Source organism: Rhipicephalus sanguineus, chromosome 2 (assembly GCF_013339695.2).
Source record: "Rhipicephalus sanguineus isolate Rsan-2018 chromosome 2, BIME_Rsan_1.4, whole genome shotgun sequence".
Taxonomy (NCBI): domain Eukaryota; kingdom Metazoa; phylum Arthropoda; class Arachnida; order Ixodida; family Ixodidae; genus Rhipicephalus; species Rhipicephalus sanguineus.
The window spans coordinates 33,318,220-33,331,166 of NC_051177.1; the positions used below are offsets into that span (position 1 = coordinate 33,318,220).

The 12,947-nt window shown below is 47.1% G+C and overlaps 1 protein-coding gene across 2 annotated transcripts in view; it reads right to left on the reverse strand.

Moving 5' to 3' along the window:
- Nucleotides 1–12,947, reverse strand: part of LOC119382682 (ecdysone-induced protein 78C) — a 141,333-nt gene that overhangs the window by 36,350 nt on the left and 92,036 nt on the right. For both annotated transcript variants that reach the window (XM_049412290.1, XM_037650484.2), the window contains exon 3: nucleotides 5,360–5,501. In XM_049412290.1, coding sequence (XP_049268247.1) covers nucleotides 5,360–5,501 — 142 coding nt within the window. The remainder of the gene's footprint in view (nucleotides 1–5,359; nucleotides 5,502–12,947) is intronic.

Below are 12,947 nucleotides of genomic sequence, written 5' to 3' on the forward strand. Positions count from 1 at the left end.
ATTTGGAGGAGCCGCCAGAAATAGAACAGCAAAACGAAAGGCAGGCGATTGCATATATACGCTACCGAGAATGAGAGTTGCATCACACTGACATTCGATCAGTTGTCAGCTGTCGCTATGCCTTCAATGCAGTGGATTTTCGAGAGATTTTACGACGAGGTATTGAACAAGATGTGCGGAATATTTTACACTCGCCGGCTCGGGAACGGGCTGCTCAGCGCAAAAATTTGACACGGTACACATAGAAAAGACGAGGACCAGCGCTGGTCCTCGTCTTTTCTATATGTACCGTGTCAAAATTTTTGTGCTGAGCAGTTTAATAATGGAATACCAACTAGCCCAATCCCACACTTTGCTTCGGGAAGGGAGACTTACTTGTGCAAAAGATCATTGTAGTTGACGAGCAGTTTAAGTGCGTAGTGAACGGCTACAGCACGAAACGCAAACGGCTGTCGTACAGTGTAAAGTGCTGCGGGCATGGAACATCTGCTCGGTGAAGTTGAAAAACTGAAGTTGAATACTGACGACACTTCTAGCGACAGAGTACGCGCGAATAACTGCTCGGTGCTCACATCACGGCCGATCTGTTCGAATTGTTTAAGGCAGCGTAGAAGGATGCGACGTAGAAAGATGAGACACCGAAAATACAACTATCCGCTGAAAAAATTCGGCAGATCCCACGTACCATGGGAGTCGATGTTACGCGAAGCATGCGGCGGGAAGGTGACTGTGGCGTAATTTTTTTGCTGAGCGAAACGTTACGAAATGACACTAAAGATTTGTATAAACTTTACACGTACACATATATACTGAAGAGCCGCATATGTGTTATAAATCAGCTGTTTACAGGTGGGGAACGCTGCCAACGGCAACGTGGGTATTACCAACACCAAAAGCGGTAAGCTTATATGTAGTGCTTATACTTGTCCGTTATCGTGGAGAAAGCACGCATGTTTCACGAACCCGTGTGCATGTGTGGAAGGGGTTCCTAACAGTTCTTGAACAAGGTCATCATCACCGTGATCCTAGGGCCGCATGCCGCGCACGGCTTCTCAAGGAATAAAGCTTTGTAAATTTCTAAATGGTACTGGCATTATTTTCTCGCCTAATTGCGACCGGACTTCACTACACATGGACCCTCGCCACCGCGATTGCGACCGGATCCGATAACAAGTCATGAGCACTAGACGGTGCTCATGACTTGTTATCGGATCCGGTCGCAATCGCGGTGGCGAGGGGTCCATGTGTAGTGAAGTTTGAGTTATACTACAGCTGTTAGAAATCGTGGACGCCTCGGTCATTTGGTCAACAAATTGTCTGTGTATAGAGCCGGCGACATGTCGGAATCTGAACTCACCCATCGCGTTGGCGAGGTTTAGGCCGTTGAGGCGGGTAAGCCTGGATAGGGCTACGTAGATCACCATCTGTGGATGGCGCTTGTCGTGTTCGCAAGCTACCTGGGCGTATGTGACCTACGTAGCCTAGTCTACAAAGCGGCTGTCAATCAATCTGTCTTCATCCTCGGTCAGCATGAGGCCATCGCCCAGCCTCATAAGAAATGAAGAGGACACTGCGTCGTTCTGGCGGACTAAGTGCACTTTACGGTGCGATGATGTGAATATCATACGTAACTCTCGTTAATGTATTCCTCCGGGGTCGAGCAATGCTTCAACATAGCTTGCTGAATCATAGGAATAAAAATGTAATCAACGCGGAAATTTGGGCTAGTTGGTGGGTTTGGAACTTGTGCATCTTAGCAACGCAGTGGAACGAACACATGAGAGCGCCCGTCCTGTCTACGTGTTCCTTTCTCTTGTGTTCGTTCCACTGCGCTGCTAAGATGCACAAATGTAATGCTTATTAGACATCTATAAAAGCGGAGCCAACACTGGAATCACGGACGTTAATCTGATATGACGTCTGTGTTGTAGGACTACATATGTAGTGTTTATTGCTTTGTTGTAAAATTAGATACCCGGCACCACAACCACAAGCGACGTTGCACCTACATCACGCCTGCATAGGCTGTTTTTCCAAACCAGTTTGTAGACCTGGCGTGGCTTTGTGGTAGAATACCTGACTGCCACGCAGAATGCTCAGGTTCGATTCCTGCTTGGATCCTAATTTTTATTTCCATTCGTCGGGTCAGCGCTGCCGATGTCGGTTTTTCTTAACGCTCTCGCATTTAAATTACCAATGTCTGTTCTCGCCGTTCCTGTGTAGATATAGACTGTCAATCACCTGTGGCGCATACCCGTACACCGCGGCCGGTGGTAAACGGGTATGTGCCACACGTGTCTGGAGGAAAGAGTTTGACGACGCACGCGACAGGATTTTCACGTTATTCAAGTCATGACCACACAGTCATATTTGTCTAGTCCTCTTACCCTCCCATGCTAATTTTGGTCTACACCAAGTTAAGGAGGCGATGACGAGAGCACCCAGACGTAGGCGGCTAGATAGATAGATAGATAGATACGTAGATAGAAACGCTCAAAGTGCCAGAGGTTCGCTAAGAAATGCTTCGCATTTAAAATGGTTCAGAGAAGACATCTATTCGGTGTAATCGCACACTGAGATTTCATTTACCGAGTTCTCGTAAAATTTTCCGATTTTGGGTCAGTATCCCTTTAACCGTCGCGAAAACGTGTCTTGTAAACATTGCAAAGCATTCGTGATGTTTTTGGAGAAAGTTTTATTCAATAAATTGTAGAAACATTAGTACTGTTTTTCTAGAACGTTGTTGTATATCGGGTAAGTACGCTCCTTTGTGCACTATAAAGGCTTTTACAAATGTGTTAGGTTGTTCTTGGTCTAGATAAGACGGCAGCGGCTAAAATTGTGGTAGTAGTTATAAAAATTACTCTGAAAAACCTCATTCTCTTAGAAACACCTATGCTTTTAAGTTAAGCGCAATGTAGACAGCTCAAATATTGTCAAAGGGTCGTGACGTCGACGAAGGCAGCAGTCAGCAGGTCCGAGATGAAAGTCTTTATTTGGCCGAACTTGTGGCCGGGAAACTGAAAGTGAAACTACAGCAATACACTGAGAGCGGCGAACAGAGCGTTGACCGTCGATCAAATGACAAGCAGTCATGCGCGTCGGCTTTTATACAGGCGCTATCGAACTTTCCAGCGATATCGCTGGTGGCGGCGTTATCTCTCGACAAAGATGGAACATTCGCGTGCAGCGCGCAATCTTACCAAAACGATCTATTACAATCGCGAAGCTTCTAGAACACTGCTTCGCGGACAGCATCGGGCGTTGATAACCGTCCTTGCTGGTCAAACTCGAATACATCAAAATAAAACAAGAAGTGGGCGTGACATTATAGACCGAACATCGATTCTTAACCAATCAAAGAACGCACGCGGGCCAATGCATACAGACGACCTTATGCATATCCACCAAAGCATCCACCTAACTAGTATAATAAGAAAGTTGCCGCGCAGTTGCCGCGAGCAACTGCGCGGCGCACCGCAGCGTTATGCCGTGGCAGCAGACGACGCGCCGATAGTGGCGCAAGACGGAACTGCAGTGCCGCTAGTTCTCGCGACCGCCGTTCGGACCACCCTCCTCCGCTGGCGGAGATACGGAGCTTTGAAACTGAGTTTGTTCTAGTAACGTTGGTTCAAACTGAGAGTATCCATTGGCGAGCCTCACTTCATATAGCATTAGTTTCTTGCTATCGCATTCATTGCTTCGGCCTTGCGGCGAAACTGTGACTTTTTTCCATGAATCAAACAGAAACGAACAAACAGCATTTTATTATGTCTCTTGATGCAAGGAAGGTTCTTTTTTTATTGCTGCTAGTTTGATTACTAGTGATTAATTGTAGACAGACTCTCATACGTCATCGGGATCATTTCCAAAATGTGCCGCTCATGGCGTTCATCGTGTGATACATTTAGCTTAATTTCTCGGTAAGTAGGGCACTGCTGTTGATAATATTGCCGTTTTAGACGTTGTCATACATTGAGCTTTCACTCTGACATAAATTGTTATTTGCCTTTAGTGTCCCTCTAAATAAGCAGGAGTAAGGAAATCTTAGAACAATGTCAAATTGATAACTCAAAATGCAGGATTATCTAAGTTCTGCGAAAATCAGTAGAATTTCCTTCATACCTTCGTGACAGTGTTGGGTGCATGACAGTCATACATGCCCATAAAAAAAAAAAAAAATGCGCAATGTGCACTAAGTAGATTTCTAAGATGGTTTATACACGTGGTCATATAGCCACCGCAAGTATGACAGCCACATGGGAATGCTAAAGATAAAGAATGTCAGCCTAAGCAGGAACATTGCCTATTCAAAAACTCTAATTTATCTTTCCTCAATGAAGAAGCACTCACTGGCAAAGAGAATTATGTCCAAACTTCCCATTCTAGAAGTTCACAGCCAAAATGTGGCACAAATAGTGCTGGGCTCCCATCATGAGTTTTAAGGCATTTCCACGAATACGGCACCACTTTTATGCCGGAAGGCCATCATGAGTTTTAAGGAATTTCCACTTATACGGGACCACTTTTACACGGGAGGTTTCTCATCAGTTTCACAAGTTGAGCCTTTTGCAGAACTTTGGTTTGGGCACATTGCTTCATGATCGCATATTTGGGAAGGCAGTGCTAAAAAACAAGAGGAACAGAAACACATAGATGGGCACAGACCATAGTGTCGATTGTGTGTTTCTGTTCCTCTATTTGTTAGCGTTGTTTTCCCAAATGTTCGAGTCTTTGCTTACTTTTGGATGTAACAATTACTGCGGTTGGTAAGCAATCAACAAGCATTGAACGCACGCTGCCGAAGTCTAGGGCATGGATTCCTTCAGCACATTTTGTTTTTCTTTTTGCCCTCTCATTGTTACATTCCCAAAGTATCGGAACACATCAGAACACGAAGAGGAATGGGTACTAGCAACATTGATATTTTTCTTTGAATGGTATTTTTGGATCTTACTTTAAAAGAAATATGTGCGACACAGCATGGCCAATTGTAAGTGAACCTAAACGCAGTTCCCAGTGAAAAGAGACAATTTATATTGAAAGCTCAGAGGTGCACTCTTTTTAGCAGTGGATGAAGTACAAGGCAGTGTGATATAAAGTTGGATAAGATGAAGACGTTAGTATCATTATTCGCCTGGTATGCTACTCCAGCTGTTGGGTTGTAAATCAGTTAATATAGAGCTTTGAAAGAATACTTTGTCAGTCTAAGCTAATTTAGTATCTCTCTTCAGTGTGTTCCTTTGTGTCAATTAAGATAAACAAGGACGTCTTTAACTGAACTGTTGAACTTGCTCAGAGAGGCTAGGAAAATGTGTACACACATCAGGGAGAATGAGAGAAACAAACAAATACTCACAGTCTCTAGACATGCCCACTGCCAAGCATTTCTTGAAGCGGCAGTACTGGCAGCGGTTACGATTTAACCGAATCACCAGGCACTTGCCATCCCGTAGGCACCGGTATTCAATTTGCTTTTGGATGCTCCTTCGGAAGAATCCCTGTGACACAAGGGTAAAAAACAAAACATGAAGAAATGTGATTGAACCGTACGGCTTTAGTGTGCGCCTGCTCATCTTCCTGAACATCTAAGAAATAATTCGACTCCTACAGAAAGAATTAAACTGCCAGAGAGCACGGATCAGAACAAATAAAAAGGCTGCCTACTGGCAAGAAAAGAAATGACCATAAAGCCAGCAGACTCATATTAGACTCTAAATAAAAGCATGCCACAACCTTAACGCTACTTAAACACGGCAGCAGGTTTCAAATGCAACAGTGAAAAATCACTTTCTCCCAAGACGATGTAAGTATTATCTACGCACCCCAAGTTTGACCTTCTGTACACACCACGAGAAAAGGTTACCAGTAGATCGCCATGCTGAACTGGTCATGTGGGTGCACTAAACTGTGCTTCACTAGGGCGATAAGATTACAACGGCATCTGCAGACCCTACGCTTAGCTAAACGAACGGGGACTTTCCAATCACAGCAAGTTCCTTTACCCGGTGACGATAACATTCCTGGAAAGCAAAGTGCGCTTAGTACATAGTGTGGCCCGTAACAATTCAAAATTACGACGTACTATGCACAAAGTAAACAAGGAGAAAGAAACTTCGTATGTGCGATGAACGCAGGGACCGACAACCCCGATCGGCCACACTTCCCAATACTTCTGACGCTCGGATATGCACTTCTAACGAATTATATAGTGATGAGTCAATATCAAGCTTCTGGAATTAGACAACCGTAACAAATATGCTGCCCAAATGCATTCATAACTGGGCGTTCACGCGAAAAAGCATCGAATCTTAACACCAGACAAGCGTGAAGCGCAGGCAGCTTACCAAGCGTAGGAAATAGCGACAAGAGGGAATAAAGAACACATGCGGCAATAGATCGAGAGCAAAAAACGTTCAACTATCGACCCTCACATTTTATGAACGCGCGCACACCGAGACATCAAGCAGCGACATTAAAAACAAAAACAAAGAAATGGCTGGTGTCAACGGCCAGGGCGTCATGACACAGCAGAGAGGCCAGAAAGAGCGCCACTCGGCAGCACGTCAAATACCTCATAAAACGTCGATGAGCGTTCGGAACACGGAGCAGTGTTCACTCTTAATGAGAAGGAGACATAACACGCAAATTCTTTCGGGCGATCCAAGCAGACAAAGCGAAAAGAAAGTCGCTCGCCAACTTTTTCTCGTCGCGGCAGATCGCTGCCCTGTCAGTGGAGCCTAGTTTCAAAATAACTCGCCACTACTTCCTACAATCGACTCGAAGCTGCGAAGTATCACGCAACAACGCTAGCCTAGCCGATCGCACAGTAAAAAAATATCACAGAGCACAGAATCAGTCGTCCTTCTCAAACCAGGGAGCCGGTTACACATCGAAAAGTTAGGACTCTCACTTACGTCAAGTGCGGTGCATGTTTTTTTTTCTTTCCTTCGGAGGCAACGTCCCGAGCAGAGTTGGGAGGTTCGGCGCTGAAAGTTGGTTGGACGCTAGCGGCAGTTGTTCGATTGCAGTAATAAGAATTTATAGAGCTTAGGTTAACGTCCTGTCACCGCGCGCGGCGAGCAGCGGCACAGCCGAGCCAGATCCCCTTTGTTTTAGGTATGCCGTCCCGCAAGCAACAAAGTTAAAAAGTTTCTAAACTGCCGACGTAGCTCCCGCTAGTGTTTCCCGCGATGGCGCTGCCGGTAACCGGTTCGGCAAGTCGGGAGCGGGCGCCACCGAAGTGAGTTTCGGTTTCGAAACAGGCGAGGGCCTTGCGTTCTGTCGCGGTTGCCTTCCCTTGTAAAACACAGCAATATTGACCGCCAAGGTTCACCTGGAAAGCTAATAACAAATCCGATATCCAACGTACATGCGTGACATCAGCAAACGCTGGTGGACAGATGTTATGCGGGATGCATTATTGCGGTCGTCGGACATCTGAGGCGAATTCCGCCTCTTTAACGAAGCCACGCGCGATAACGAAATAGAATGTGGCAGCCTAGTTGCGCTCTACCACTTCGGACGCTTAGAGATTCATTATCCGACTAGCATGCATAATGCACCAGGGCAAATGCTTATTTGGTGGTCTGAACTGTTACAGTACAAGAAAATATACACATTTAGGAACGAAAACATTATAGTCGCCGTAATAAAAGAAGACACGTTATTTTATCGAACGGTACTCGGTCGGTGACATATGATGGCGTTTATTAGTGATGATACTTATTACTTGTAATATCGACTTTGAATATTTATGAATATTTATACTACTTGATACTGCGCCTGTTAGGCATTCTCACGCACATTCTCGTGGAAGAAAACAGGGGGACATCTTCTGGTACTGTAGTTGGTGCATGTTTGTAAGCATAATTATCCGCATTAAAACAAAAACAAACGCAGCCACGCGTAGAAAGGAGGACAATCGAGGGAAAAAATATGCGAGAAAGGGTATATATATATATATATATATATGTGTGTGTGTGTGTGTGTGTGTGTGTGTGTGTGTGTGTGTGTGTGTGTGTTTTCTTCTCGTCGCAAAATGGATGTTTGGACGCGTTTATGTTTAGTGGTCTTAATTAATACCTATTTTCAACTTTTCTTGTTCTATGTAAATTCCTTTTATTTCTGTGCTTTAAATGATAAGCTCATTTATTCAGGAAAGGAATGATCGAGAGTCGCTGGAGATGGGGAGAGAGGAGGGGACGTAGGTACACACTCGACGCAATATAAATGACGTTAGGTGGCTGAGAGATTATATTTATGAAACCGTACAAAGACGGGAACAAGAAGACGACACACAGTGCTCTGTGTGTCGTCTTCTTGTTCCCGTCTTTGTGCGCTTACCGGTTTCATAATGTCAATGTACCAACTAGCTCTGACCCAGCCTCTGATTCATATTATATTTATCTACAAAGGGCTGGTATGCGGGTTCGATTCCTGGTCATATTATATATAGGCCGAATTTTGATCGGGCCGAAATGCAGTAACGACCATGTAGATTCCAGTGCCCGTTAACGAACCTCAGGTGATCAGAATTAATCGAGATAGCGCCACAACTGCTTGCCTCGTAACCATATCGTGGTTTTGGAAGTTCAAACCTGAGCGTTTACTTCATATGTGTATACTTTTGTTAACTTTGACATCTGTATGCCCTCTTACTTGGGATGCGGTCAATTTCCCCATTAGGGATATACTTGAAGACTCACTCTAAGAAAAAAAAAAGGTATCATTTCACACTTTTTTTTTGCTACACATGTGACTCTCACATGCATAACTCCCTTTAGAGAGTCACATTGACTCTCTTTAGGAGAGTCGTGGGATGTATTGCCGCAGAGACTGCCGACAATAAGTTTTCTCTACCAAGAAGCCAGCGTCCGCAATGTCTCGCGCCTGCTCGTGCTTCATGTGGCCGCGCAACGCATGCCTCTCGCGCACGGTCACGAGACTGTGGGTTCACCTGCGGGCCAGAAGAAGAAGGGCGTTCGTCGAACGGACACTTTTTATGTGTGGCACGCTATAGCGGACCCCCTGATTTTGCACCTAGTTATCTGGGCACAAGATCGCCTACAATAAACGAGTGTTTGTGTTTCCCCTCTTCAATATACGCGTTCTGGTGGAGGTGCGGGGTATGATTGGAAGTCCCCTGGGTGCAAGAGAGCGGAGCCCTGACCCTCAGCGATTGGAACCTGGCGGACTGACTCCAGTACACCAGCGTGCAAGCCGCCGCCTCCGAGGAGACCCACCTGAATTTGGACCGCTCCCTACTGCTCCGGCAACACAGGCATCGTCCACTGCCAACGAAAGAACGATGGCCAGCCCGGTGACATCCGAACTCATCGTGTCCCCACCGTGCATGCCTGAGCCCTCCCACGGTGATACGTACGAAGATGTGGAGGACTGGTTAGAAAACTTCGAGCGGGTGGCGAACATCAACGGCTGGGACGAGGCAAGAAAACTGAATCGCGTGTACTTCGCGTTGGAGGATGCAGCGAGGAGACGGTATGAAAACCACGAAGCGGTGATACCGACCTGGCAAGAGTTTCGACGACATCTGGTCGCTACGTATGCCAGCACCGATCGTCGAGAGAAGGCAGAGAATGCTCTCCAGTCCAGGAACCAGCGCACGAACGAAAGCGTTGGCATGTATATCGAGAATATGTCCCGCCTTTTCGGACGCGCCGATCCGAACATGACCGAAGAGAAAAAACTGCGTCACCTGATGCGAGGAGTCAAACAGGACTTATTCGTAGGGTTTGTTCGCAACCCACCACGGACCGTTGCTGAGTTCCGCAGCGAAGCCACGACCATAGAGCGCGCATTGCAGCAGCGCTCCCGTCACTACAACCGTGATGCCAGTAGTAGCTACAGATGTCCTTTCGACAAGCATGGGCAGCAACAGCAAAGCGCTGAGGGAAATGGTACGATCCATTGTAAAGGAAGAGCTTCGAAAGCTTCTGCACCCACAGGTTACGCCGACAGTCTCACCTCTTGCCACTGTTATTCGGGATGAAGTTCGTCACGCCATTCTGCAAGCGGAACCCGAGGCGCAACCTGTTCGACTCGAACAGCCATTGCAGGAACGTCGAGTACCAACGTACGCCGATGCTTTGCGCCAACCCGTCGTGCACAGTGCTTCGTTTGCAGCCCCCGGTGGCCGTCCATCGGCTTCGAGCGGCTCACCTTTTCTAGAAGATTTGAGGCCACGAAAAAGCGACGTGTGGCGCACACCCGACAGGACGCCGCTTTGTTTTCATTGCGGAGAAGCTGGACACCTTTACAGAATGTGCCCATATCGAAGAGTCAGTCTCCGCGGGTTTTCTGTAAATGCGCCATGCCACCGTAATGGTGAAAGACCCGTCGAAATCGAGGACTACTTGTCAAGGCATCAATTTCCAGCTGCTAGTTTCCAGCACGAGCCAAGGTCACCAGCGCCTGCTCGTTATCGATCGCCAAGCCCTCGGCGTTCAAGTTCACCAACTGCAAGCGCAACAAGGCGCCGTTCAATGAGTCCCCGTCAGGAAAACTGAAGCCAGCGACCTGGGGAGGCAAGGCCGCTGATGTCCGACAAAGCGAAGATCCTCCGTCAATGCCCCAGCGCAGCAGCGGCGAGCAGAATACGACGACTAAGATAAGTAAAGAAAAAATTTCTTCGGACTTGCGCGTAACCGTAGATGGGTGTGAATTGAACGTTTTAGTCGACACAGGTGCCGATTATTCAGTCGTAAGCTATGCTATCGCAAAGGACTTAAAGAAAGTTTTGACGCCTTGGAGTGGATCACAAATACGTACGGCTGGGGGCCATCTCATTACACCTCTGGGAAGATGTACCGCAGGAATTGGAATTCAAGGTTCTATTTACGTCGCTGATTTCGTCGTACTTCCAGAACGCTCGAGGGACGTAATACTCGGGATGGATTTTCTGTTGGCGAACGGTGCTAAAATCAACCTGCAGAATTCTAGCGTTTCTTTCTCGACGAAGCTGGCCATAGACTCGAAGGAGCCGGAGTGTCCTGCATTGCGTGTTATCGACGATGACGTAACGGTGCCACCACGATGCAGCGTGCTGGTTGGCGTAAGGAATGACGCATTCGTCGACTATGAAGTCATAGCGGATGCCAACGTCGAATTGCTGCTGAAGAAAGGCATTTGCATAGCTCGATCGGGGCATTATTCAGTTACGTGGTGGGTGTGCCAATGTATTGCTCACGAATTTCGGAAATGAAATTCAGCATGTTGCAAAGAACACTGCCATTGCCTTTCTAAACAATTTTGCAGCTGTGACAGATTTAAGTAGCCTGCCGTCAGGACCACCTGCCTCAGAAACTGTGCATGATGTCGGAGGAACAGTTGCAATCAGCCAAAATCTGTCGCCAGCCGAGAAGAAAATCATACAAGACCTGATAAGAGATTTTGCAGGATGTTTCTCCACCACGTCAAAAGTTCGGCGCACCCAGATTGTTAAGCATAGAATAATAACAGACGAAACAACAAGGCCAGTATACCAACACCCGTATCGAGTATCGCCGAAAGAACGAGAGATCATAAAGGGTCAAGTGCAAGAGATGTTGGAGGACGATGTCATTCAGCCATCCAAAAGCCCATGGGCATCGCCGGTAATTCTTGTGAGGAAGAAGGACAATAAAAATTTGGAGGCACAAAGGAACAAGGACAAGAAATGACAGGACTGGTGCCAATCCTTTGTGCCTCCAAATTTTTGTCAGACCATGCACCAACTAGCCCAAGAACGCGTTTTAGTCGAATGACAATACGTTGAGATTCTGTGTCGACTACCGCAAACTGAACAGCGTGACCAAGCGGGATGTATACCCCTTGCCTCGAATCGATGATACATTGTATCGGCTCCGGAATGCAAGATATTTTTCTTCATTGGATTTAAAAAGCGGGTATTGGCAAATTGAAGGGGATGGAAGAGAGCGTGAAAAGACTGCTTTCGTAACCCCGGACGGCCTGTATGAGTTTAAAGCACTCCCATTCGGCCTCTGTTGTGCGCCAGCGACATTCCAGCGCATGATGGACAGTGTCCTCTCGGGCCTCAAATGGCAGTCTTGTTTAGTCTACCTGGACGACGTAGTGGTCTTTTCGGCAACGTTTGACCAGCACATAGAGAGACTACGTTTAGTACTTCAGGCTATTGAGTCCGCTGGCTTGACGATTAAACAGGAAAAGTGCCAGTTTGGATTTGAGAAGCTTCGATTCCTGGGTCATGTGATCAGAGCTGAAGGTATTGGCCCGGACCCCGACAAGACTGCGGCCGTCGCACGATTTGCAAAGCCAAGAGACAAGGAAGAGCTGCGTCGATTTTTGGGTTTATGCTCTTACTATAGGCGATTTGTGGAAAATTTCTCAAAAAATGCCGAACCTCTAACAAGACTCACGAAAGAGGAGGTACCATTCGTTTGGCATGCTGAGCAAGAAATGGCTTTAGTGAAATGAAGCAACGTTTGCAAGCCCCGCCTATCCTCGCCCACTTCGACGAGACCGCCGACACGGAAGTCCATACAGATGCAAGCAATCTTGGCCTCGGCGCGGTCCTCGTTCAGTGGCAAAAGGGAGCAGAGAAAGTGATAGCGTATGCGAGCCGCACCCTCTCAAAACCTGAGAGAAATTACTCCGCGACAGAAAAAGAGTGCTTGGCAGTCATATGGGCGATCAGCAAATTCAGGCCATACCTCTACGGCAGGCCGTTCCGTGCCGTCAGCGACCACCAGGGGCGTAGCCAGAAATTTTTTTCGGGGGGGGGGGGGGAGGTTCAACCATACTTCATGTATGTTCGTGCGTGCGTTTGTATGTGTGCGTGTATATATACGCAAGCAAAATTGAAAAATTTCGGGAGGGTTTGAACCCCCCCCCCCTTGGCTACGCCCCCGGCGACCACCCCTCACTTTGTTGGCTGAGCTTAAAAGACCCGTCGGGACGACTGGCGA